Below are 24,846 nucleotides of genomic sequence, written 5' to 3' on the forward strand. Positions count from 1 at the left end.
CATTTGGTCAGGTAAAAAGATCATTATAAAACAGAGTAGCTACATGAATTCCATTCGTGTTTCTTTTACTATCTTTAAGTAGACATATAGACATGTACTTGTAGAAAAATGATAGGAAATAGACCGATATATTAACATTGGTTGTACATTTGTAATTTTTAAGTGAATATCATTTTAGAAGAATTAAAAGTTGTATACATAGAAGTAAGTTATTTAAAATTTTATTGCTCAGTTAATATGTTTGAAATTTGACCTGAATTTACCAGAGCCACTTAACTGACATTAGGAGAAACTCTTAAAGGTTTCTCAAAAACAAAATAAAAAACTCTACTGTATCAAATAGGAAAGCAAATAATAATGATGTTGTATTCTGAATTGAATGCAATGAGAAATAAACTGGCCAATTTCCTAATCCACTTGCTGATTCAAGCTAAAAAATCTTTTCATTTTAAAAAACCACCTATTGAATAATGTCTCACCAGTGAATAGAGATTATTTTTGCAATAATGCAATTTCAGTGGATGTGGTTATCATGGGATAATCACACCCCTGGGGTACAGCCTTGTGCCTGTAATCTCCCAGGAGTGTAATTATTTCATGATAACCGCACCCCCTAGTGTTGCATTATTTCTATTATGAAATTCTTAGTTTAGTATATAAAGTAACTTACTTTGATCACTGGAAACTGCAAGGTGCTGTTAGAATGTTCCAGCTGTGAGGTTTACAGAGACCAGCTATAAGATTTACTTCTCCTTTACAAAGTTAAATTAGGCAATCAAAATGCTTCTTTTGGCTAAGCTGGTTTAGAATATCTTTTCTACCGATAAGATCATCTTAACTTTGTAAGTTTCCATGTATTCTAAATACATCAGAATTACCCATAAAACTTTAAAGCTTCAGTGGTGACTGAGTTTTTATAAAATATTTTTATATTACAGTACAATTAAATGGCCTGCCCACCTCTTACCCATACTCTTTGGCCCTTATTCTTATCATTGACTCTTGCCGTCTGTCTCACGTTTATAGTGTAAACTGAAATTAAACATTTTTTTAAATCCACAGTGGGGGGTTTTAAGGTAAGAAGGGTATTTTAAGATTTATTTTATTTATTTGGGACAAAGAGAGTACAAGAGGGGCAAGGTCAGAGGGAGAAGCGGGTTCCCCATGGAGCAGGGAGCCAGATGTGGGACTGGATCCCAGGACTCCAGGATCATGACCTGACCCAAAGGCAGTTGCTTAACCAACTGAGCCACCCAGGCACCCTGTTTTTTGCTTTCTTAATAGATTTAATAGTTACATGTGTGCCTCCTACTTAATCTTTTTGTTTTGTTTTTTGTGCTTTCTTTTAATAGACATTATTCTTATAAAGTTGTTTTAGGTTTGGAGCAAAATGGAGAGGAAAAGTACAGAAATTTCCGATAGCACCCTGCCCCCACAAATGTATGGCCTCTCCTATTATCACCATCCTCTACAAGAGTGGTATATTTGTTATAATTTTTTAATATTTTATTTTTAAGTAATCTTTATACCCAACATGGGGCTCGAACTTCGAACCCAGTGATCAAGAGTTGGCGTGCTCCTCTGCACTGAGTCAGCCAGGCGCCCCACATTTATTATACTGATAGCCTACACTGACACGTTATTATCAACCAAAATCCATAGTTTACATTAGGACTTGCTCAGCATTGTACATTCTGTAGGTTTGAACAAAGGTATAATGTCATGTTTCCACCATTATAGTATCAAACAGAGTAGTGTCACTGTCCTAGAAATTGTGCTCTGACTCTTCATCCCTCATTTCCTTCTAGTCTCTGACAGCCACTAACTTTATACTGTCTCCATAGTTTTAACCTTTTCCTAAAGATCATGTAGTTGGAACCTTACAGTATGTAGCCTTTTCAGATTGGCTTCTGCACTGAAGTTTCCTCCTCATGACTTTACAGCTCATTTCTTTTTAGTGCTAAATAATACTTCATTATCTGGATGTACCACAGTTTATTGATGTAATAGACATCTTGGTGGTTTCCGAGTTTTGGCAGTTATGAATAAGGCTGCTATAAACATCCATGTGCAGGTTTTTGTGTGGTCATAAGTTTTCAGCTCCTTTCAGCTCCTTTGGGTAAACACCAAGGAGCATGATTGCTGGATAGTGTGGTAAGAGTATGTTTAGTTTGTTTTGTTTTGTTTTGTTTTGTTTAGATTTTATTTATTTGACAGACATTGAGACAGGAACACAGGCAGGGGGAGTGGGAGAGGGAGAAGCAGACTCCTCAACTAAGAGCCCCATGCAGAGCTCGATCCCAGGACTCTGGGATCATGACCTGAGCCAAAGGCAGAGGCTTAACGACTAAGCCACTCAGGCATCCAAAAGTATGTTTAGTTCTATAAGAAACCACCAAACTGTCATCTAAAGTAGCCACACCATTTTTACAGTTCCATCAGCAATGAATGAAAGTTCTTATTACCTACATCCTCACCAGCATTTAACATTGTCAATGTTAGGAATTTTGTCCATTTTAATAGGTGTGCAGTAGTATCTTGTTTTACTTTGCATTTCCCTGATGACATATGATGCATCACATTTTTTTCATATGCTTATTTGCCATCTATTTGCCACCTCACCTTGGTGAGGTGTCTGTTAAGGCCTTTGGCCCATTTTTAAAATTAGGTTGTTTTTAGTGCTGAGTTTTTAAGAGTTCTTTGTATTTTAGATAATAGTCTTTTTTCAGATGTGTCTCCTGCACATTTTTCCCAGTCTATTGCCTGTCTTCATTTTCTTGATCAGATGTTTTTTTAGCAGCTTTATTGAGTTAAAATTTACATACCATATAGTTCATACCTTAAAATTATAATTCAGTGGTCTGAATTCATGTACTTACAAGAGTTGTAATCCATCACCATAATTTAGAATATTTTCATTACCCCAAAGGGAAACCTCTCAGCCCTTCACCATCTAGCTTCTATTCTCCCCAAGCCCTGGGCAGACACTAATCTACTTTCTACTTTTTTTTGTAAATTGCCTATTCTAGACATTTCATATAAATGAAATCATACAATATGTAGTAAACAAGGTAGATTTAGTATCATTTTCTTTGCCTTTAAATTTCACACTTACACAATTAAAATTGCCTTTCTTCTGCCCACCATCCCAAACCCTTAACGTCCAGTGTCCTTTTCCCGTGGAGTCTAGGCATGTCACCTTCCTTCCACATCAATTATGCACAGAGTATTGTTAACTAGGGAAGGTCAACTAAGCTAGAGATTTTATTAGGGCTTATTTACTAGTCTGGATTGATTAACTTATTGGCTATATAGCTGAACTCCTCTCTAGTTTCTCTCCCTTCTCCAGATGTCAGGCTAATGTCATGCGGCTCAAAGCCCTGACGCTGTGCATGGTTGGTCTTTCTGGTGTGGCCAACCCTGTCCTGACTCATCTCCTTAACATAACCTATTTAGGCATTTACCATGAGTCACCTCATTAATATAAGCTTTAAGGTCCCATCATGAATAACAGACACTCCAGTCACTCAAGAAATTTCAAGGTTCTATAAGATACTTTGGAAATAATCTTACCAAAGAGGTAAAAGATCTGTACTCTGAAAACTATAGAACACTTATGAAAGAAATTGAAGATGACACAAAGAAATGGAAAGACATTCCATGCTCATGGATTAAAAGAACAAATATGTTAATATGTCTGTACTACCCAAAGCAGTCTACACATTTAATGTAATCCCTATGAAAATAACACCAGCATTTTTCACAGAGCTAGGACAAACAATCCTAAAATTTGTATGGATCCAGAAAAGACCCCAAGTAGCCATATCAGTCTTGAAAAAGAAAAGCAAAGCTGGAGGCATCACAATTCTGTACTTCAAACTATATTACAAAGCTGTAGTGGTCAAGACAGTATGGTACTGGCACAAAAACAGACCCATAGATTAGTGGAACACAGTAGAAAACCCAGAAATGGATCCACAACTATATCAACTAATCTTCAACAAAGCAGGAAAGAATATCCAGTGGAAAAAAAGACAGTCTCTTCAATACGTGGCTTTGGGAAAACTGGACAGCTACATGCAGAAGAATTAAACTGGACCACTTTCTTACATCATACACAGAAATAAATTCGAAATGGATGGAAGACCTAAATGTGGACAGGAAAACATGCAAATCCTAGGGGAGAACACAGGCAGCAACCTTTTTGACCTGGCCATAGCAACATCTTACTAGACACATCTCTGGAGGCATGGGAAACAAAAGCGTACATAAAATTTTGGGACTTCATCGAGGTAAAAACTTCTGCACAGTGAAGGAAACAATCAATAAAATTAAAATGCAACCTGGGGCGCCCGGGTGGCTCAGTCAGTTAAGCATCCGACTCTTGGTTTCAGCTCAGGTCATGATCTCAGGGTCATGATATTGAGCCCGATGTCAGGCTCTGTGCTCAGCGTGGAGTTTGCTTGTCCCTCTCCTTCCCCTTCTGCCACCCCCTCACTTGCATTCGTGCACACACGCATACACACACACTCAAAAAAAAAAAAAAAAAGTGAAGGATTTAGAGCCTCCCGCCCAGGAGCTAGGAACAAAGTCCAACCAAGATTTTTTATTACTCAGCAGTTGTATTTTCATTTAGTTCACAATATTTTAAAGTTTCTCTTGAGGGGCGCCTGGGTGGCTCAGTCATTAAGTGTCTGCCTTCAGCTCAGGTCATGATCCCGGGTCCTGGGATCGAGCCCCACATTGGGCTCCCTGCTCAGCGGGAAGTCTGCTTCTCCCTCTCCCACTCCCCCTGCTTATATTCCCTCTCTCGCTGTCTCTGTTTCTATGTCAAATAAATAAAATCTTTAAAAAAGTAAAATAAAATTTCCCCTGAGACTTCCTCAACCCATATGTTATTTAGAAGTGTGTTGTTTGATCTCCAAATACATTGGGATTTTCTGACTTTATTTCTGTTAATTGATTTCTAGTTTAATTCCATTTGGTCTAAGAGGATTGTTTGTATGACCTCTATTCTTTTACATTTGTTAAGTTGTGTTATATAGCCCAGAATGAGGTCTGTCTTGTTGAATGTTCCCTATGAGCTTGAGAAGAATGTGTATTCTGCTATTGTTGGGTAAGGTATTCTATAGATGTCAACTGGATCCATTTGAAGGATAGGTGCTGTTCAATTCAGCTATATCCTGATTTTTTTTGTCCACTGGATCTGTCCGCTTCTGATAGAGGGGCATTGAAGTCTCCAACTATAATAGTGGATTTGTCTATTTCTAAAAACGTTTCATACACATACATACACACATACATTTTAAAGATTTTATTTTTTATGTATTTGACAGAAAGTGAGCAAGCAGAAGCAGGGAGAGCGGCACAGGGAGAGGGAAAAGGAGGTGCCCTGCTGAGCAGGGAGCCTGATGCAGGGCTCATCCTCAGGACCCTGGGATCATGACCAGAGCTGAAGGCAGACCGTCAACTGACTGAGCCACACAGGCGCGCCTATGTCTTTATATTTAAGTAGGTTTGTTGGGATGCCTGACTGGCTCAGTTATTAGAGTGTGTGACTCTTTCTCAGGACCATGAGTTCAAATACCACACTGGGCATAGAAAACTACTTTTTTTTTTTTTAAGATTTTATTTATTTATTTAACAGACAGAGATCACAAGTAGGCAGAGAGAGGGGGAAAGCAGGCTCCCTGCCGAGCAGAGAGCCTGATGCGGGGTCTCAATCCCAGGACCCTGGGATCATGACCTGAGCTAAAGACAGAGGCTTCAACCCACTGAGCCACCCAGGCGCCCTTAGAAAACTACTTTAAAACACACACACACACACACAAACGTGGGTGTGTTGTAGACAACATATAGTTGGGTCTTACGTAGGTAATATATTTCTTACTGACATAATTGGATTAAGATCTATTTTATTTATAATTATTTTCTATTTGTTGCTCTTGTTCCTTCTTTTATTTTTTTGTTCTGCTATTTTTTTTAAGATTTTATTTATTTACTTGAGAGAGAGAGAGAGAGATAGCATGAGAGGGGAGAGAGTTAGAGGGAGAAGCAAACTCCCCGCTGAGCAGGGAGCCCAACACGGGTCTTGTTCCTAGGACTCCAGGATCATAACCTGAGCTGAAGGCAGTCACTTAACCAACTGAGCCACCCAGGCACCCTGTTCTCTTTTTCTGCTTTCTTTGGCTTGATAATTTTATATGATTCCATTTTCTCTCCTCTCAACATATCAGTTGTGCTTATTTTTTTTTAATTAATTTATTTACTTGAGAAAAGTAGAGAGAGAGAGCAGGAGCAGGGGGAGAAGGAAAAGCAGGGTCCCCACTGAGCCGGGATCCCAGTGCAGGGTTTGATCCAGGACCTGAGCTGAAGGCAGGCACTTAACTGACTGAGCTACCCAGGAGCCCCTGTACTTACTTCATTTCATTTTATTTTAGTGGTTGCTCTAGAATTTGCAATATGCATTTACAACTAATTTAAGTTGACTTTCAGATAGCGCTGTACCACTTTGCAAGTGGTACCAGTTACTTTGTAACAGAGTAAACCAGCTCCTGTTATATAATATAATTCCTTTTTTCTGTCCCTTTTAACATTGCTGTCATACGTTTATTTATAAGCTAAATCTCCTAATATATTATTGCTATTATCATTTCAAACAACATATTATATCAGTTAAAAGTAAGAAAAAATAGGGGTGCCTGGGTGGCTCAGTCGTTAAGCATCTGTCTTTACCTCGGGTCATGATTCTGGGGTCCTGGGATCAAGCCCCGCATTGGGCTCCCTGCTCGGCAGGAAGCCTGCTTCTCCCTCTCCTACTTCCCCTGCTTGTGTTCCCTCTCTCACTGTGTCTCTCTCTGTCAAATGAATAAATAAAATGTTTTTTAAAAAAAATAAAAAATATTTTATCTTTTATTTTCAGATGCTCTTTCTTTATGTAGATCCCGATTTCTGATCTGTGTCCTTTTCCTTCTCTCTGAAGAACAGCTTTTAATCTTTCTTGCAAGGCAGGTCTGCTGGTGACGAATTCCTCAATTTTTATTTGTTTAAGAAACTTTATTTTTCCTTCACTTTTAAAGGACAGTTGCACTGGTTACAGAATTCAGTGTTGGTAGGTTTATCTTTCAACACTAAATACTTCACTCTCCTGTTCGTTGCATGGTTTTTTAAGAGAAGCATGATGTAATTTTTTATCTTTGTTCCTTTCTAGGTAAGTTTTTCCCCCCCTCTGGCATCTTTCAAGACTTTGTCTTTTATTTTCTACACTTTGAGTGTGCTATAGGTGTAGATTTTTTGGTATTCATTATGCTTGGTGTTCTCTGAGCTTCCTGAATCTATGGTTTGTTGTCTGTCTTAGTCTTGGGAACTCTCATCCAGGTCAGGTATTTCTTCTTTTATCTCTCTTTTCTCTCTTCTCCTTCTGGTGTTCCTGTTGTGTATATGTTTTATCTTTTGTAATTGTCCTGCAGTTTTTGAACATTCTGGTTTTCTTTTCTATTCTTTTTTTTTCTTTTTTTCCCTTTGCTTTCAGTTTGAGAAGTTCATATCGACATATCTTAAAACTCACTGATTCTTTCCTCAGGCATGTCCAGTCTGCTGATGAGCTCATCAAGGGCATTCTTCATTTCTGTTAATGTTTTTTATTTCTAGCATTTCCTTTAGATTATTTCGTAGGAGTTTTATATCTCTGCTTCTTATATTACCCATCTATTTTTCCATGTTGTCCATTAGAGCCTTTAGCATATTAGTCTTATTTTAAATTCCCAATTGGATAAGTCCAGAATTTCCATCATAGCTAAGTCTGATTCTGATGCTTGCTTTGTCTTTTAGCATACTTGTAACTTTTTTGTTGAAAGCTGGACATGATGTAGTATCATCAGGTAGATGAAACTGAGGTAAATAGGTCTTTAGTGTGAGGTCTTATGTTTATCTGGCTAGAAGCTGGGTTGTATTTACAATTTGTTGTAGCTGTAGATGTCAGGGTCTTAAATTTCCTCTGGTGTCTTTGTTTTTGTTTCCCCCGTTATCTTTTGGTTTCCCTACAGACTGCTTCTTTATAACATATAAGAGTCTGAGCCTTGCTTCAGTTGTAATCTCCTCTACTGGTATCCTCTACAGGAGCCCTGTTGATATGGTGATACTGTATAGGGGGAGGGGAATCATTCTATAACCCTATGACTAAGCCTCATTCTTTGCCCTTTTAAGGTTTATTTTTATTTATTTAAGTAATTGCTGTACCCACCATGGGGCTCAAACTCATGACCCAAGATCAAGGTCTCCTCCAACTGAGGCAGTCAGGCACTCCTGAGTCTCACTCTTTTAGTGAGCCTATGCTCCTAGGCTGTAACCTTCATAGGTGCTTCTCAGGCTTTTTTCCCTACTTCACAGCTTCTTTTTTTTTCCATGTAGGTTAGGCTCTGGTAAAATAGTCTCCCTTGAGAATAAGCATATGTTCAGGATAACAAAATACTCTGGGCTTATTTCAAAATGGTTACTTTTCCCTTCATATTGTTGGAAGGTAAGTACAAGGGGACCATATTCACAGTGAGAACCTGGTGAGGCTCCTGGAAGTAAAACTCATTAAAGTGTTTTTAGTTCTCAGGCTAGTCCATGCTCAGTCCAACAATAGTATATTATTCTTTTAAGGATTCTAGTAGTTGCTGACTCTGCTGGTGGTTTCTGATCCTGTTAAACTGTGATTCTCTGTATTGCCTGTCTCTCCTGTTTTGGAAGCAGTGTTTTACCTTGTGGCCTCAATTCTCTGATACCTCTAAGAAGATTTGTTGATTTTCAGTTTTTTCAGCTCTTTGTTGTTGTAAGGATGGGAGGACTTTCAAGCTCTTCATATATTGTACCAAAATCTAAAAGTTGTTAAAGCAGCATAATAGTGAATAAACATTGAGCCCAGATTTGTTAACATTAGTTTCATATTGTACTAATTATTTGACTTTTGGTTTTTTAGGCTTAAGTTGCTATATATTTAAAGTTCTGCCATTTTTTTTAACTTAGCTATAATTTTAAAAATATTTAGAACTGGGGGCGCCTGGGTGGCTCAGTGGGTTAAAGCCGCTGCCTTCGGCTCAGGTCAGGATCCCAGCATCCTGGGATCAAGCCCCGCATTGGGCTCTCTGCTCAGCAGGGAGCCTGCTTCCTCCCTTCTCTCTCTGCCTGCCTCTCTGCCTACTTGTGATCTGTCTGTCAAATAAATAAATAAAATCTTAAAAAAAAAAAAGAATGCTTCATAGATGATGTTGTATACTTTAAAAAAAATATTTAGAACTGCATATAATATGGCAAATTTCACATTTTTAATGAAAATAAATCTCAAATTCAAAAGAGTGCCACTGGATGGTTTGACAAATACAAAATTTCTTTTTCTATATAATGTCTAAGTCTCAGAACCAGTCATACCACAAACGGCTAAAATGATGTTAGGTAGGTATGTTTCACATTTCTATGAGTTCTATCTACTCCGTGATTTTTAATGTGTTTTACTCAATATGAAAATGAATAAATAGCTTAAATTGAGAAACATATTATTATATGTAACATATTACACTTACTACAAAAATTTGTTTACCTACCAATGCTCTGTTCCTTACCTAATTTTCCCTAACTCTTGATTTAATTTCCTTGAAGAATGTTACACTAAACCATAGCACAAATAGAAGTTTTCTGCAACAGAGCTTCCATATGCTGCTCTTCATCTTTTCATCAGCCTTTTTTTAAAAAGATTGATTGGTTGATTGATTTTTTAAAGATTTTATTTACTTATTTGACAGAGAGGGAGAGAGACAGCAAGAGAGGGAATTCAAGCAGGGGGAGTGGAAGAGGGAGAAGCAGGCTTCCCGCTGAGCAGGGAGCCCATCGTAGGGCTCGATCCCAGGACCCTGGGATCATGACCTGAGCAGAAGGCAGACGCTTAACAGCTGAACCACCCAGGTGCCCCTTATTCATTTATTTTAGAGAGAGAGAGAGCATGAGCATGCACACGGGAGAGAGCAGGTGGGAGGGGCAGAGGTTAGAGAGTAACCCAGGCCGACTCCACGTTGAGCCCAATGTGGGTCTCAATCCAATGACCCTGAGATCACCACCTGAGCCAAAACCAAGAGTTAGACATCCAACTGACTGCACCACCCAGGTGCCCCTTCATCAACTTTTTATGTTAAAAACATTTTGCCACTTGAGAATATGTTCGGGAAATTTCACAAAATAATTGATCATAAGCTTTGCCAGAAAGATACCTAGGAGGCATGATAGAGGGACTTTCTGTAGAAAGAAAGATGATAAACTCAGTTGCCCATCTAGCAAATCTCCCTGAATCTGTTACAGAGTTACCTTATGCCACTCCTTGAAGAAGTTGAATCCTACCAGCATAGCTACTAAGATAGATCTACATCTTCTGCCTTCTGCTTGTTTAATTCTCCAACATAATTCTACTGCAGAAAAAGTGTTTGTGTTACCAGAATCTTATTAAAGCTAAGCTCCTGGGAATTCCTGGCTGGCTCAGTCAGTAGAACATGCAGTTCTCAGGGTCATGAGGTCAAGCCCACATTGGGTATGGAGCCTACTTTAAAAAAAAAAACAAAACTAAACTCCTAAAGTAGGCAGATATTAAAAACTAATAAAGGATTGACATCAAAATAAAGAAGTGAAGTTAGGCACCATTTCTCTCCTTTATGTAGTTGATCAGTCAGGAACCAATTTTTTTTTTTTTTAATGCAGGTGGAAGCTAATTAGCTGAAAAGAAATATTCACTTATTGAAGAGATAATTCAGTAAAACTTGTAAGTCATGGTGCTTCAAAAGTCAAAAGGGTCTGTGAAATGTGTAAACCTGGCGATTCACAGACCTGTACCCCTGGGGATAAAAATACATTGTATGTTCATTAAAATTTAAAAAAAAAAAAGTCAAAAGGGTGCTTTTTTTTTTTTAAGATTTTATTTATTTATTTGACAGAGAGAGCAATAGAGAGTAGTAGATGGAGAGAGAGAAGCAGGCTCCCCGCTGAGCAGGGAGCCAAATGTGGGACTCCATCCCAGGACCCTGACATCATGACCTGAGCAGAAGGCAGATGCTTAACCATCTGAGCCACGCAGGTGCCCGGTGCTCTTGACTAATACTTTAAGTTTTGGCTATTTTATTTTAAGTGATTACCAATGGTTAAGCATTTCTAACTACTTATAAGCACTAATTGTAATTCAGTGCTTAAATTTGTTGTTACTGTGACTAGGTCTTGAAAGTCCATTGACATGGGGCACCTGGGTGGCTCAGTGGGTTAAGCCTCTGCCTTCAGCTCAGGTCATGATCCCAGGGTCTTGGGATCGAGCCCCGCATCAGGCTCTCTGCTCGGCAGGGAGCCTGCTTTCCCCCCTCTCTCTGCCTGCCTCTCTGCCTACTTGTGACCTCTCTCTGCCAAATAAATAAAATCCTTTAAAAAAAAAAAAAAAGAAAGTCCATTGACATTAACAAATTAATTGTAATCCTATTCTATCAGTAAATGACTCTGCTCTGTAAAGGGATGTGTGGGGCAGTGGGGGCTATGCTTTCTGTAATCTCCAAGGTGTATTAAGATTCTCAGATCACAGTCATAACTCTCTTTTACATGATTCTTCCTACTAACATCATTCTATCTACTCAAGGTCTGCCATCTTCAAGTAAAGGAAGTTAGCTAGTGATTACCTGGAAAAGGAAAATGAATGAAATGTAGTCCACCTAGTAAATGTTAATTCTGCTACGCAAATCAGACTTAATGAAGTTAACCTTCATCATGTTCCACTCGCTTAGAATGTCCTACTTTTTACCTTTTCCTAATTCATATGAGAGTTTGAAAACCAAACTCAGTTTCTTGTTCTTTCCTGAAAAAGTCTAAGCTTTTCTGAATTAGGGACTGTATCTTACTTACCTTTGTATCCCAGTGCCTTGTACAGTTTACATAATTGTTTATCATCTTTTCTGAATATAACTCATAACACAGATTTACAATTTATATTTTACCTGTTATTTGATATGAACTGGTGTTTCCCAAAAGATTATAAGCTTGAAGGCAAAAACTGAGTTCTCCATTCTCTGTTGCTAAGAGTCCTAATGAAATAAAATAATCTCTCATTAATACATACTGATTTTTAAAATCACTTTCTGGAGCACCTGGGTGGCTCAGTTGTTAAGCATCTGCCTTTGGCTCTGGTCATGATCCCAGGGTTCTGGGATTGAGCCCCACGTTGGGCTCCCTGCTCAGCAGGAAGCCTGCTTTCCCTCTCCCACTCCCCCTGCTTGTGTTCCTGCTCTCACTGTCTCTGTCAAATAAATAAAATCTTCACAAAAAATAAAAAATAAATCACTTTCTGTGTTATAGTGTGGGGATGCATTAGTTGAAATTTCCTGTGCCGGGCTCTCTCCATAGTTAGAGATGTAATATAGAAATGTAGTGGGAGTCTATAATAACATGGTCATTGAGTATTTACTGTTGACTCATTTAAAATATCATGTATAACTTTCTTTAAAATGCACTGCTTCTTGGGGCACCAGAGTGGCTCAGTCATTAAGCATCTGCCTTCAGCTCAGGTCATGATCCCAGGGTCCTGGGATCAAGCCTCGCTTCGGGCTCCCTGCTCAGCGGGGAGCCTGCTTCTCCCTCTCCCACTCCCTGTGCTTGTGGTCCCTCTCTCGCTGTGTTTCTCTCTGTCAAATAAATAAATAAAATCTTATAAAAATAAATAAATAGTAAAATGCATTGTTTCTTAAGTGTAGAGTTTGAGTCTGACAGTTGTATGTAACCAATGTCTCTGACAAGATACAGAGCACAGTATTACCATAACCTAGAAAATATGCTTCTGTCCCTTGCCAGTCAGCTTCCTCCACCCACATCTGCTCTTCTAATTTTTAATCTCATATGTTCATGAACTTCATATGAATGGAATCATATGTATTTTTTGTGTCTGATTTCTTTGACTCAACATGTTTTTGAGATTCATGGATGAATAATTCTCAAGAGCTCTCATTCTCTCTCAGGAGCATTCATAGTCTTAAAATTTAATTAAAACATGGTGCTAACTTCTAATACTTAATGTTCATCACAGCACAAATTATTTTTCTTAGTCTTCTATGGGCTATGAATTCACTTTATTATCGCTGGATGCATCATCACTAAAATATTTGCATATAACCTAAGTTGAAGATATAATCAAATGTAAGTCATATTTTTAACTATTCTGTTAAGGAAAGTTTTTTTTTTTTTTTTAAAGATTTTATTTATTTATTTGACAGATCACAAGTAGGCAGAGAGGCAGGCAGAGAGAGAAGGAAGGAAGCAGGCTCCCTGCTGAGCAGAGAACCCGATGCGGGGCTTGATCCCAGGACGCCGGGATCATGACCTGAGCCGAAGGCAACGGCTTTAACCCACTGAGCCACCCAGGCGCCCCGAAAGATTTTTTTTTTAAATAAATAGTGTTCTTTACTGGCATACAATAGGAGAGGTTTTATTTTTCCTTGTTTTTGTGTATTTTTTAGACACGCAGACTAAAATGAAATGTTTAATTTTTCTTTTACATTGTATGTTTTAATATAGATCAAATTAGCTGTCTTCAGTATGAACTTGGGATAAGGGCAATAAGAAACCCTATTGTTTCCAGCCTCCACTAAGCTGAACTGGCAGTGTGTCAGGAAAATTCCCAGTATGGAGCAGTTTTATTGCAATTCAGTACAATTGGTTCTTGCATAACCTTTAGAAAATCATACATAAAACATTCTCATCTATATAAATAAAAATCACCCACACACTTTATTAATAGCTTTGTTCACTTTTTCCCTGGGACTTGTGCTGCATGTTCCTACTGTGCCCCCTTTTTCAGCCTTTTTTTAAGATCACTTTCTATAAGCTTTCTTAAAAGCAAAAGGGTTAGGTAATACTAGAAATCATATATAAAATTCTTGATAATTCCCACTAGCCCAGATCTCCCTCTCAATCGTGTACTATAACTAGTGTCTCTGTTTGTCCTTTGTACATTTAGTAACAGGGAGTGGCTTTTTTACTAGACACAGTTTAATTTTAGGAAAGAAAGAAGGTTGTACTTTCATGGAAATAAGAATCATAATATATTTTATTTGTGATAATGTTTGGGGTTTATTTTAAAACACATATTTTTAAGGTTTACCATTGTCACTATGACTGCGTGATAACAGCAAACATACTGGGTTGAAGTCTCAGCCTTTTTTCCTTAGTCTAGTTCGTTAGCCAGAAATGTGTTTGTTTCAAGTGTCATTTTTCTAAATCTAAATTTAAGAAGATTTTCTATGTATTCTTCCAAAGTATATGGTATAAAATGCCAGAATAATTTAATAAGCATCTAGATCTTACTACCAGCTTATGGAAATACAGTGACTAGAAGAACATTAAATGACATCACTGTCCAGAATATGGGAAATTTATAGGACAAATGACCCCATTCTCTCAGCAAATGAAAGCAGGTAGGGGGTGGGGGTGGCTTTCTATTACATTAAATTTCTATTAGGTTAAAACAGACTTAAGGTATGTGTCACTTCACACCTCATTTTTAGTATATGTGCTGCCGAAGCGAGCACTGTATCACTTATACCTCAGTTTAAAAAGAGAGATAATTAAGAGATACATGAACTAGATGCTGTGTGTGGACCTTGTTTGGATCCTAGTCTGGACAGACCCAGCTGTGAAAATACTTTTGAGACAACCTGAATGTTAACTGGGTATCAGATGATATTTTCAAAATGTCAGTATGGACAGGTGTAATAAAGGTGTTGTTAGGGTTTTGTTTTTAAGAAATACTCCCTGTTTATTAGTAATTAAATACCAAAGTGATACCTGAGATTTTATCTCTGTCAAATAAAATCTAGGTTTATCAAATCTCTGTCAATGACTCTGGCAAAAAAGAAAGAAAGGATGGGCGCCTGGGTGACTCAATTAAGCGTCTGCCTTCAACTCAGGTCATGATCCTGGGGTCCTGGGATCAAGTCCCACATTGGGCTCCCTGCTCACCAGAGAGTCTGCTTTTCCCTTTCTCTCTCCCTCGCCTCTCCCCCTGCTATGCTTGCTTCTCTCTCTCAAATAAATAAAATCTTTAAAAAAAAAAAAAAGATGTTGGAAGTGATAAGAATGACAAAACACTTATAATTGTTGAAGCTCTCTAAGGAGTACATAGGACTTATTACATTATTCTCGCTAAGTTTGAAGATTTTCACTGTATAAAGTTAAAATACACAATGAGAAGGAAAAAATTAATCACCACTTTATTTTTTTAAGATTTTATTTATAAATTTTAGAGAATGAAGTGAGCAGGGGGGAGCACAGAGGGGGAGGGAGAGGGAGAGAGAACCTGGAGCAGACTCCATGCTCAGCACAGAGCCTGACACAGGGCTCTATCTCACAACCCCAAGATCATGACCTGAGCCGAAATCAACAGACACTTATTCCTGACTGAGCCACCTTGGTGCCCCACCACTTCATTTATTTATTTATTTTTAAGATTTACTATAGAGAGAGAGCACCAGCAAGAGGCACAGAGGGGAGAGGAAATCCCAAGCTGACTCTGCGCTGAGCCCGAGTCCAACACAGGAAGTCGACCGCACTGAGATCACCACCCAGGCGGAAGCCAAGAGTCAGGAGCTCAACTGACTGTGCCATCCAGGCGCCCCATCACCACACTAATAGCAAACAAAACTATGTTCACTTTAGGTATAGCAGATACTTTCAGCAAACAGTAACATCCCATAAATTAATGTGTTAAATTTAGGGGAAGGAGTAAAAGGCATTTGTAATACAACCCTACCTAACGCACAGTTCAGGGCCCTCCCTTCTCCCACCGAATACCATGAAACTGTAGAATGTTTCGTTTGAAAGGAATGATGAACTTTGAAAGGAAGATACATCTGTCCTTGGGAAGAGCAGACGGACCTAGTGCTAGCAGTGAAACCCAAAGCATTTAGCTCTCTCCTGTGCAGTTTATGGGAGTCACTTGGAACTGCTGTCTAATTGTGAAGTCAGTGATGTGGCCTTTCTCATAGCCAGAACTTTTGACTTCCTATATTATTCTCTGATAAAACATCTGTTTTACTATGGAATATTTTTTACCTTCCATTACTTTTGCTTAGTTCTATAAAAAGGAATGCTCTAGGGGCGCCTGGGTGGCTCAGTGGGTTAAAGCCTCTGCCTTCGGCTCAGGTCATGATCCCAGGGTCCTGGGATCGAGCCCCGCATCGGGCTTTCTGCTCAGCAGGGAGCCTGCTTCCTCCTCTCTCTCTCTGCCTGCCTCTCTGCCTACTTGTGTCTGTCAAATAAATAAATAAAATCTTTAAAAAAAAAAAAAAAAAGGAATGCTCTAAATGAATAGATTAGGCCTTTTACAAACAAGATTTTCTATAATGTAATTCAACTTCTGGGATTTTTTTTAACCTGGGATTCTGACTTCAAGGTATTTTTCTAGTAGAAAATAGTCTGGGTCTAATTGGGACATGGAGCTGAATACCGAAGTCACAATCATTATCACAGCAAAGGGTTTGCAGAATCAGTGAATGTTGAAAACGGTTTCTTCAGTGGATCTGCTTTTCTAAATTCTAACATTGCTTTTCGTGCTGTAGAGGTTTAACCCAGCCTGACTGAAGTACTCTAGAAAAGAGCCTTCACAAATCAACATTTTAAAACAAAAGCCCTTTTCCTGAATTCTCTAGAATTCTTCAACCATAGCAAATCTAAGAGCAAACCAAACATTCCTGAGTCTCAAATCCAGTTGTAACTTAAATTATTAAGGCACTATAATTGAAAGTAGTCGTTTTGCATTTTGAGTATATTTGTAAAATCTGTTTTTTCAACATATCTATATAATCTGTTATGTCAACTAAATTTTGAGTTCTCAGAGAGCTGGAGTCATTTCTGTCAGTTTAACTCTTCATAGCCACTGTCACAACAGCCAAGTATAAAGGTATCTTGCTAAATATATCTTAATTAAACCTTACTTGTCACATCTTCTAAACCTGGAACTTTTGACGGTAGAAGGTTTAAGTATAAGAATATATGAAAGGGGGGGTGAGGGTATGGGTAACTGGGTGAGGGACATTAAGGAGGGCACTTGATGTAATGAGTACTGGGTATTATATAAGACTGATGAATTACTGACCTCTACCTCTGAAACTAATAATACATTATATGTTAATTAATTAAATTTAAATAAAAATATTCAAAAATAAAATATGCCAGTTAAAGAAAAAACAAAATGTGTTGCCAACATTAAGGAAAAGGCTGTATTGGGAAATAGTTTAAGAGCATATAAGCTATCCACTCCTCTAGATCAATGTTTCCCACAGTGATTTCTCCTTCTAGTTTGCTCCATTGAACATAGACAAAAAAATAAAATCATATTGTATTGTTAAAAATATATATATGAGGGGCGCCTGGGTGGCTCAGTCATTAAGCAGTTGCCTTCGGCTCAGGTCATGATCCCCAGGTCCTGGGATCAAGCCTGCATTGGGCTCCCTGCTCAGCGGGAAGCCTGCTTCTCTCTCTTCCACTTCCCCTGCTTGTGTTCCCTGTCTTGCTTTGTTTCTCTCTGTCAAAGAAATAAATAAAATCTTGGGGCGCCTGGGTGGCTCACTTAAGCCTCTGCCTTCGGCTCAGGTCATGATCTCAAGGTCCTGGGATCGAGCCCTGCATCGGGCTCTCTGCTCAGCGGGGAACCTGCTTCCCCCTCTCTGCCTGCTTGTGATCTCTCTCTCTCTCTCTCTGTCAAATAAATAAATAAAATCTTAAATATATATATGAATAAGACTGGATTTTGGATTTTTGGATTTACTAAAAGCATTTTTTAATTATAAAGAATATGTCAAAATAGTCATAAACATTTTATAGCTACTGGCAAAATTAAGAATTGTTACTGTTTTTGAATACTGTTTATCAGGTGGTTCCCTGAGTTTTTAGTCTTACAGTGTGGGAGTGTATGCCAAACATATGTACTACACAGAGTTCATTTGACGTTTTAGAGCGATATAAATGCTGCAAGAGTCCTGTTTGGTTCTCTTTCTATATAATCTGTCAGACTGGCTAAAGGGAGATCATTTTCTTTCCTTTTTTTTTTAAAGATTTTTTTATTTATTTGACAGAGATCACAAGTAGGCAGAGAGGCAGGCAGAGAGAGAGAGGAAGGGAAGCAGGCTCCCTGCTGAGCAGAAAGCCCGATGCGGGGCTCAATCCTAGGACCCTGAGATCATGACCTGAGCCGAAGGCAGAGGCTTAACTGAGCCACCCAGGCGCCCCGGGAGATCATTTTCAGAAAGTAATTTTAACTATAATGAAAATGTAAAAAGCGTGTTTTTTTTTAAAAAACTTCTTGTTAAGGGGCACCTGGGTGGCTCAGTGGGTTAAAGCCTCTGCCTTCAGCTCAGGTCATGATCCCAGGGTCCTGGGATTGAGTCCCATGTCGGGCTCCCTGCTCAGCGGGGAGCCTGCTTCCCCTCCCCTCTCTGCCTACTTGTGATCTCTGTCTGTCAAATAAATAAATAAAATCTTTAAAAAAAAAAACAAGACAAAACTTCTTGTTAAAATTATACATCTTTTGATAAGTTAGTAACCTCTCATCATAATGGCCAAGCTCTTTGACCCTTTACTGGAGTAGTTTTTAACCTAAGTTTTAGCATGATTGCTTGCTGAATTCATTTGACATCAAAAAAAGTTGTTAACCAGGAAATGTAGCTTTTGACAGTTCAGAAAGCACATTTTCTACTTTATAAAATTATGTTCCTACTTTCAGTTGTTCTTGATAATATGAATAGAATAAATGGTAAAGCCTATAGATCCTAATAAAAGATACTAACATACACCTGATCTTTTCCAGCCAAAATTTTTAGCCAAAGATGCTACTGACAAGTGAACAGATTTGAATTTTATTGTCTTTTGTTTTCCATGGTAACATGTAGGTGAACGTGCAAATAACTAGTAAAAGACCAATAAAGCAGGGAAAAGAAAAATAGATGAAGTATTTAATCAAAAACTGGAGAATCGGGGTGCCTGGATGGCTCAGCCTTTAAGTGTCTGCCTTCAGCTCAGGTCTTGATCCCAGGGTCCTGGGATCAAGCCCCACATCAGGTTCCCTGCTTAGCAGGGAGCCTGCTTCCCTTCCTCTCTCTCTGCCTGCTTCTCTGCCTACTTGTGATCTGTGTCTGTCAAATAAATAAATAAAATCTTAAAAACAAACAAACAAACAAGTAGAGAATCTGTAGGGCGCCTGGGTGGCTCAGTGGGTTGAGCTTCTGCCTTCGGCTCAGGTCATAGTCTCAGGGTCCTGGGATCAAGCCCGGCATCAGGCTCTCTACTCGTCAGGGAGCCTGCTTCCCCCTCTCTCTCTGCTTGCCTGTCTGCTTACTTGTGATCTCTTTCTCTATCAGATGGATAAACAAAATCTTAAAAAAAAAAAAAAAAAAAAAACCTAGAGAATCTGTTTTTTCAAGTTTTTCTATCCCCCGTCCCCCTTTATGAATTCCTTGTTGGCAGGAACTGCCTTATTCCTTATATTCCGGATAGATTACCCAGGGTAGCTCATTTAAGACAGTATAAATAATTTAGGCTAGAAACTTTACATGGCTTTGTGAAATATTGTCATTAATGTGCTACCAGCAGGGAAAACAAAATGAAATTGAAATAATATGAAAGAAAGAAGAGAGAGTCTCTCCTTCCATATGGTAAACATAATGTTTGCGGGAAGATCACAGACATTTTTAAAATCATTTTTTAATTGTATCTACCATTGGTCCATATTCTTTATCTTTAGTATATATTATGTGACCAAAAAGGAACTTGCTTTTCAATTTGGGATTTTGTGAAAATGGAAACAGCAGTTTGTGAAAAATATAATACACACAGACACACACCTATAGCCAGCCTAAAATTGTTTGTCACCAATCCCAAACTGATAACTAGACATTTCAGACTCTGAATGTATATATTGGAGATTAACAAAAGTGCTTAATAGTGACCTATAGTGTGCGTGTTGTGTGCATGCATGCATACGTGTTTGGTTGTGTGTGTGTTCTGTTGATAATTAGCAACCACATGGCAATGTATTCAGTGTTGGTGTTTGATAAATAAGGAGGAATCTTGAATTGGAAACTACAATAATAAATTGCTCAGGTACCTTTAAAAGTATCTTTTTAAAATTGAATTCTTGCTGTGAGAATAACTATTAAAGTTTAATTGCAGTTTTTTATCATTTTTCTTTGATTTTATACTAAAAACTGCCAAGCAGATAAAATCTAAATGTAGCTTTTTCAAAGTGACAAAGTTACATAAGAAGAGAATCCCCTAGCACGTAAAGAAAAATGCAATTATTTTCTATTCTGAATCTCCAGACTGCTGTTTTAGAAAATCATATCTGATTATTTGCTCAGCAGAAGATTATTGAGTTGATTTAGCTGTGATTTTACTTAACAAAGCTTCAACTGCATTCCTACTGTGGAGTCCAAAAAAGGTAGAGAGATATAAATGATACATTCAAACTGTGATTTTTGTGAACAGGGCCATCGATGCACCCCTCGGAGCTAATAGCGGAGATGAGAAACAGTGGGTTTGCACTGAAACGAAATGTACTGGGGAGAAACTTGACCGCAAATGATCCATCACAGGTAATGATCTTTTTATCGGTAAGCTGAAAATGTCTATAAATCTAAATGTGATTGCTTGTGAATTGCTACTTAATGTTTTCCAATATGCATATATCCATAGGAAAGCAAGATAGAGCAAAGAAAATGCCTAAAATGTATTTTGATTTTGATTCTTTATTATTTTAACCTAAATGAGAAATTGTTTTTAAACCTATATTTTAATAAATGAAACTGCTCCAGGTTTATGTGGATAAAATCTCTACGAACTGGTGATGAGGTGTTTTTTTTTTTTTCCCTCTCTGTTAACTTAAATAGAACCAATGAGAAGTGGTATATGGAAGAAAACTCCTAAAAATTACAGAAAATATTTTAAACTTAATTTATTAAACTGTACGTAGATCCAGAAAAATGGTTGCTGAGTTGTAGATATCCTAACTGCAAATTATTTTATTTAATGAAGAAACTGGAGCCCAGAAAAGTGATTGCCTTTGTGGCTCATGTGGTTGTTTAGAGACAGAACTGACACTAAAACTCAGACTCCCATTGGCATAAACTTGTGGTACTCTGAAAAGAGGCACATTACTTTCCAAACACTGCTAGGGACTATTCATATAACCTATATAATCATATATCTGTACTGTTGATACATTGGTATACTTGATTTATAAAGGCTAAAATTGTGGATGTTTTGACCTTCTTACAAAGTTCATGATCAGGAACGCCTGGGAGGCTTAGTCACTTAAGAGTCTCCCTCAGCTTAGGTCATGAACTCAGGGTCTTGGAATCCAGTGCCCATCAGGCTCCCTGCTCAGTGGGGAGCCTGCTTCTCCCTCTCCCTCTGCCACTCCCCCTGCTTGTGCTCTCCCTCTCTCTGTCAAATAAATAAATACAATCTTTAAAAATAATAATAAATAGTAAATAAAGTTCATGATCTTGGTTTTAACATTGCATTAAGTTAAAAGTAAAATATTTAAATGCTTAAGTGTTTAAATTCAAACTCAAGAGATGAGAGTAGGAGCCATGCTATAAATCTGTGTTTTACCTATGTTTTCTGTCTTCCTTTTCCTGATAAAGTTTGTTAATGCTGACAAAGCAGTTATCTTTACCTCTTAGTGTGCTATGATCCTCCTTGGCAGGCAGACTACAAAAAATTTTTAGTCCCCCACCACCTACTTCCCAATCCAGGATGTCATACTCATCTATAGTATGTCCCTAACACAAAATTTCTTATTTATAAATGTTTTCTTTCCCATTTGATAACTAATTTGTTTTGCAATCTAGCAATTTATTGATGTCTTTATTGATTCAGGAATATGTTGCAAGTGAAGGTGAAGAAGATCCAGAAGTCGAATTTTTAAAGTCACTGACAACCAAACAAAAACAGAAACTTCTCAGGTAATTAAAAAGTATATATTTAATGGATTCAACTATTTTCTCTTGTATTTATCTTAGTATCATATTTAACTCTGATCCTAAGAGCTTTGTAAGCTACAAAGCTACTTTAAACCATGCATCACATCTACTGATTTGCTCTTCAGCTATAGTAATACAATTTTGTCTTTCTTTCAATAATATGAAAATGAGTATAAGATTATTATACTCAGATTATGGCACAAAATCATTGTACTTTCTAGAACATTTAGTTTGGAAATAGCTTTATTTGTAGGCATTACTTTTCATAATAGATTTTTATATATCTTTGCACACAGTTTGTTCCCATAAAACACTGTGAGCCATGTGTTACTCTTTTTGTAAGATTTTATGAGGAATGCTGAAAAATGTTTAAATTTAAGATAAATATGAAATTAAACAGACTGCCTCTGGATTAAAGAATCCAAGAAATGTTTGCTGAGTCCAATAGAGGGAGCTCATGATGTTCAGCTTGTGGATTTTGAGAATGGCTGGACATTTTTATTTCAGAGTAACTCAAACACATAAACAAGTTACTCTTCTCGGAATGTGAAATACTCTTTAGAAATTCAGAATGCCTTAACAAAGTTGTCTTTTTTTTTTTTAAGATTTTATTTATTTATTTGACAGAGACACAGCGAGAGAGGGAACCACAGGCAGGGGGAATGGGAGAGGGAGAAGCAGGCTTCCCGCTGAGCCCAGAGCCCAATGCAGAGCTCGATCCCAGGACTCTGGGATCATGACCTGAGCTGAAGGCAGACGCTTAACGACTGAGCCACCCAGGTGCCCCTAAAATTGTCTTAATTTAATTAATTTTTAAATCTAAACAGTTGTTGAAAACTAGTATGTGATTATATAACAAAAGAATACAAAAAACTTGAAGTGTATTACTCTTTAGAATTTCTGGAGAATATGCCCTTCAGTTTGATAATGTAATATTGATTATTATTTCCCTACTTTAAAGTAGCACATATCATGGGGCGCCTGAGTGGCTCAGTAATTGTCTGCCTTCGTCTCAGGTCATGATCTCAGAGTCCTAGGATCTAGCCCTACATTGGGCTCCCTGCTCTATGGGAAGCCTGCTTTTCCCTCTCCCACTCCCACTGCCTGTGTTCCCTCTCTCACTGTGTCTCCCTCTGTCAAAAAAATAAATAAAATCTTAAATAATAATAATAATAATAATACATATCATTAATTTTCATTTGATTATAGCTACATATTTGAGTTGATATTAGCATGTAACTAATGTTATAAAGCTTCCTTGAGGTCAGGATGACTTTATTTAGAATGCTATATAATTTCAAATTCTGATTCAGTAAGAATTTTTTTTAATAGTCATTACTATTGGAGAAAGTGTAGTGAAAGAATTGGCTTAATGTATTTAATTTTATGTGACTTGAATAATTTAAAAGAAAATTGTCATTTAATAAAGAGTCCATTTATATTTGAATACCATTTTCAGTACTGTCAAGGAAAATATATTGTCTATTTAAAACTTTATTTTTGTCAACAAAGGACTGTTTTTACATAGTATGTTACTATTTTTCCAATAACAGGAAATTGGACCGGCTTGAGAAGAAAAAAAAGAAAAAGAAAAAAGATAGAAAAAAGAAAAAGCTTCAGAAGAGCAGAAGTAAACACAAAAAACATAAAAATAGGTCCCCCTCCTCCTCTTCGTCCTCCTCCTCCCCCTCCTCCTCCTCCAGTGAGACTTCAGAAAGCAGCAGTGAGAGTGACAACAAAGAAAAGAAAATACAAAAGAAGAAAAGAAAGAAAAATAAGTGTTCAGGGAATAACAACAGTGATTGTGAAGAGAAGGACAAGTCTAAGAAGAGAAAACTTCATGAAGAACTTTCTAGCAGTCACCATAACAAAGAAAAGGCCAAGGAAAAGCCTAGGTTTTTAAAACAAGAAAGTTCTAGGGAGCATAGCAAATGGAGCCATTCTGATTCTGACAAAAAGTCCAGAAGCCATAACCGGAGCCCAGAGAGGAGAGGATCTGAAAGAAATGAGAGGAGCAGCAGGAGCCAGAGCAGGGATGAGAGGGGTAGGAGAAGCAGAAGCAGAAGTCCCAGTAGTTACAAGCAAAGAGAAATAAGAAAACGGTCACAGCAAAGTCCCAGTGAAGAGCAGAATGGAAGAAGGGACACCAGGAGCCATGGCACAGATGTATACAGAGGAGAAAGCGCGCACAGAGAGAGCCCAGGAGATAAGCATACTAGGGTGACACAAAGAGAACGAAGCAGAAGTAGAGAGAATAAAGAGAGACTGTATGTGACAATTACCTGGGAATAAAAATGATCTCCACTCCCTTATTGAGTACCTATGGCAAGGGCTAAATTATATACTATTGTCTTTCTAATAAAAAAGCTCTGTTTTAATTTTCCATTCCAGAAAACTGTCCTATCAAATACAAAAACTACGTGAGTCCTATAAGAATGATCTTTGCAAAATATTTGTAAGTAATCTCTTTTGGGGCTGTAAAAATATTTTCTGTTGATAAATGTTTCTTGTGCCCTAGATTAAAAACCCCATAAAACTCTGTGACATTTTCTTTGTTTTGAAACATCATTAAAAGAATGATAGTACACTGAATGGGTATAATTTAATTTTTGTTTTTTTCTGTTCAAATGTATTACTTTTAAAATTCTAATTTACTTGAAGCAAAGCATAATCATTGTTGAAATTCTCTAGTATGAATTCAGTAGTGGATTTGATCACTGTTTCCTTAAGACGTTTAAATTCTCTTCAGGTGTTTTGTTCTGTTTACATTAGGAGGGCATATTAGTTTTCTATGCTGCCAATTACCTCAGACTTTAAA

General features: G+C 37.7%; 1 protein-coding gene across 2 annotated transcripts in view; it reads left to right on the top strand.

The window, feature by feature from the left end:
• Positions 1 to 24,620, top strand: part of CIRSR (corepressor of RBPJ and splicing regulator) — a 42,149-nt gene extending 17,529 nt beyond the window's left edge. For both annotated transcript variants that reach the window (XM_080799323.1, XM_080799322.1), the window contains 3 exons: positions 20,530 to 20,636; positions 21,925 to 22,010; positions 23,582 to 24,620. In XM_080799323.1, the coding sequence (XP_080655449.1) occupies positions 20,530 to 20,636; positions 21,925 to 22,010; positions 23,582 to 24,320 (932 nt within the window). In that variant the 3' untranslated portion in view covers positions 24,321 to 24,620. The remainder of the gene's footprint in view (positions 1 to 20,529; positions 20,637 to 21,924; positions 22,011 to 23,581) is intronic.
• Positions 24,621 to 24,846: the final 226 nt, after the last annotated feature.

This window comes from Martes martes (assembly GCF_963455335.1).
Source record: "Martes martes genome assembly, chromosome: 3".
Lineage (NCBI taxonomy): Eukaryota > Metazoa > Chordata > Mammalia > Carnivora > Mustelidae > Martes > Martes martes.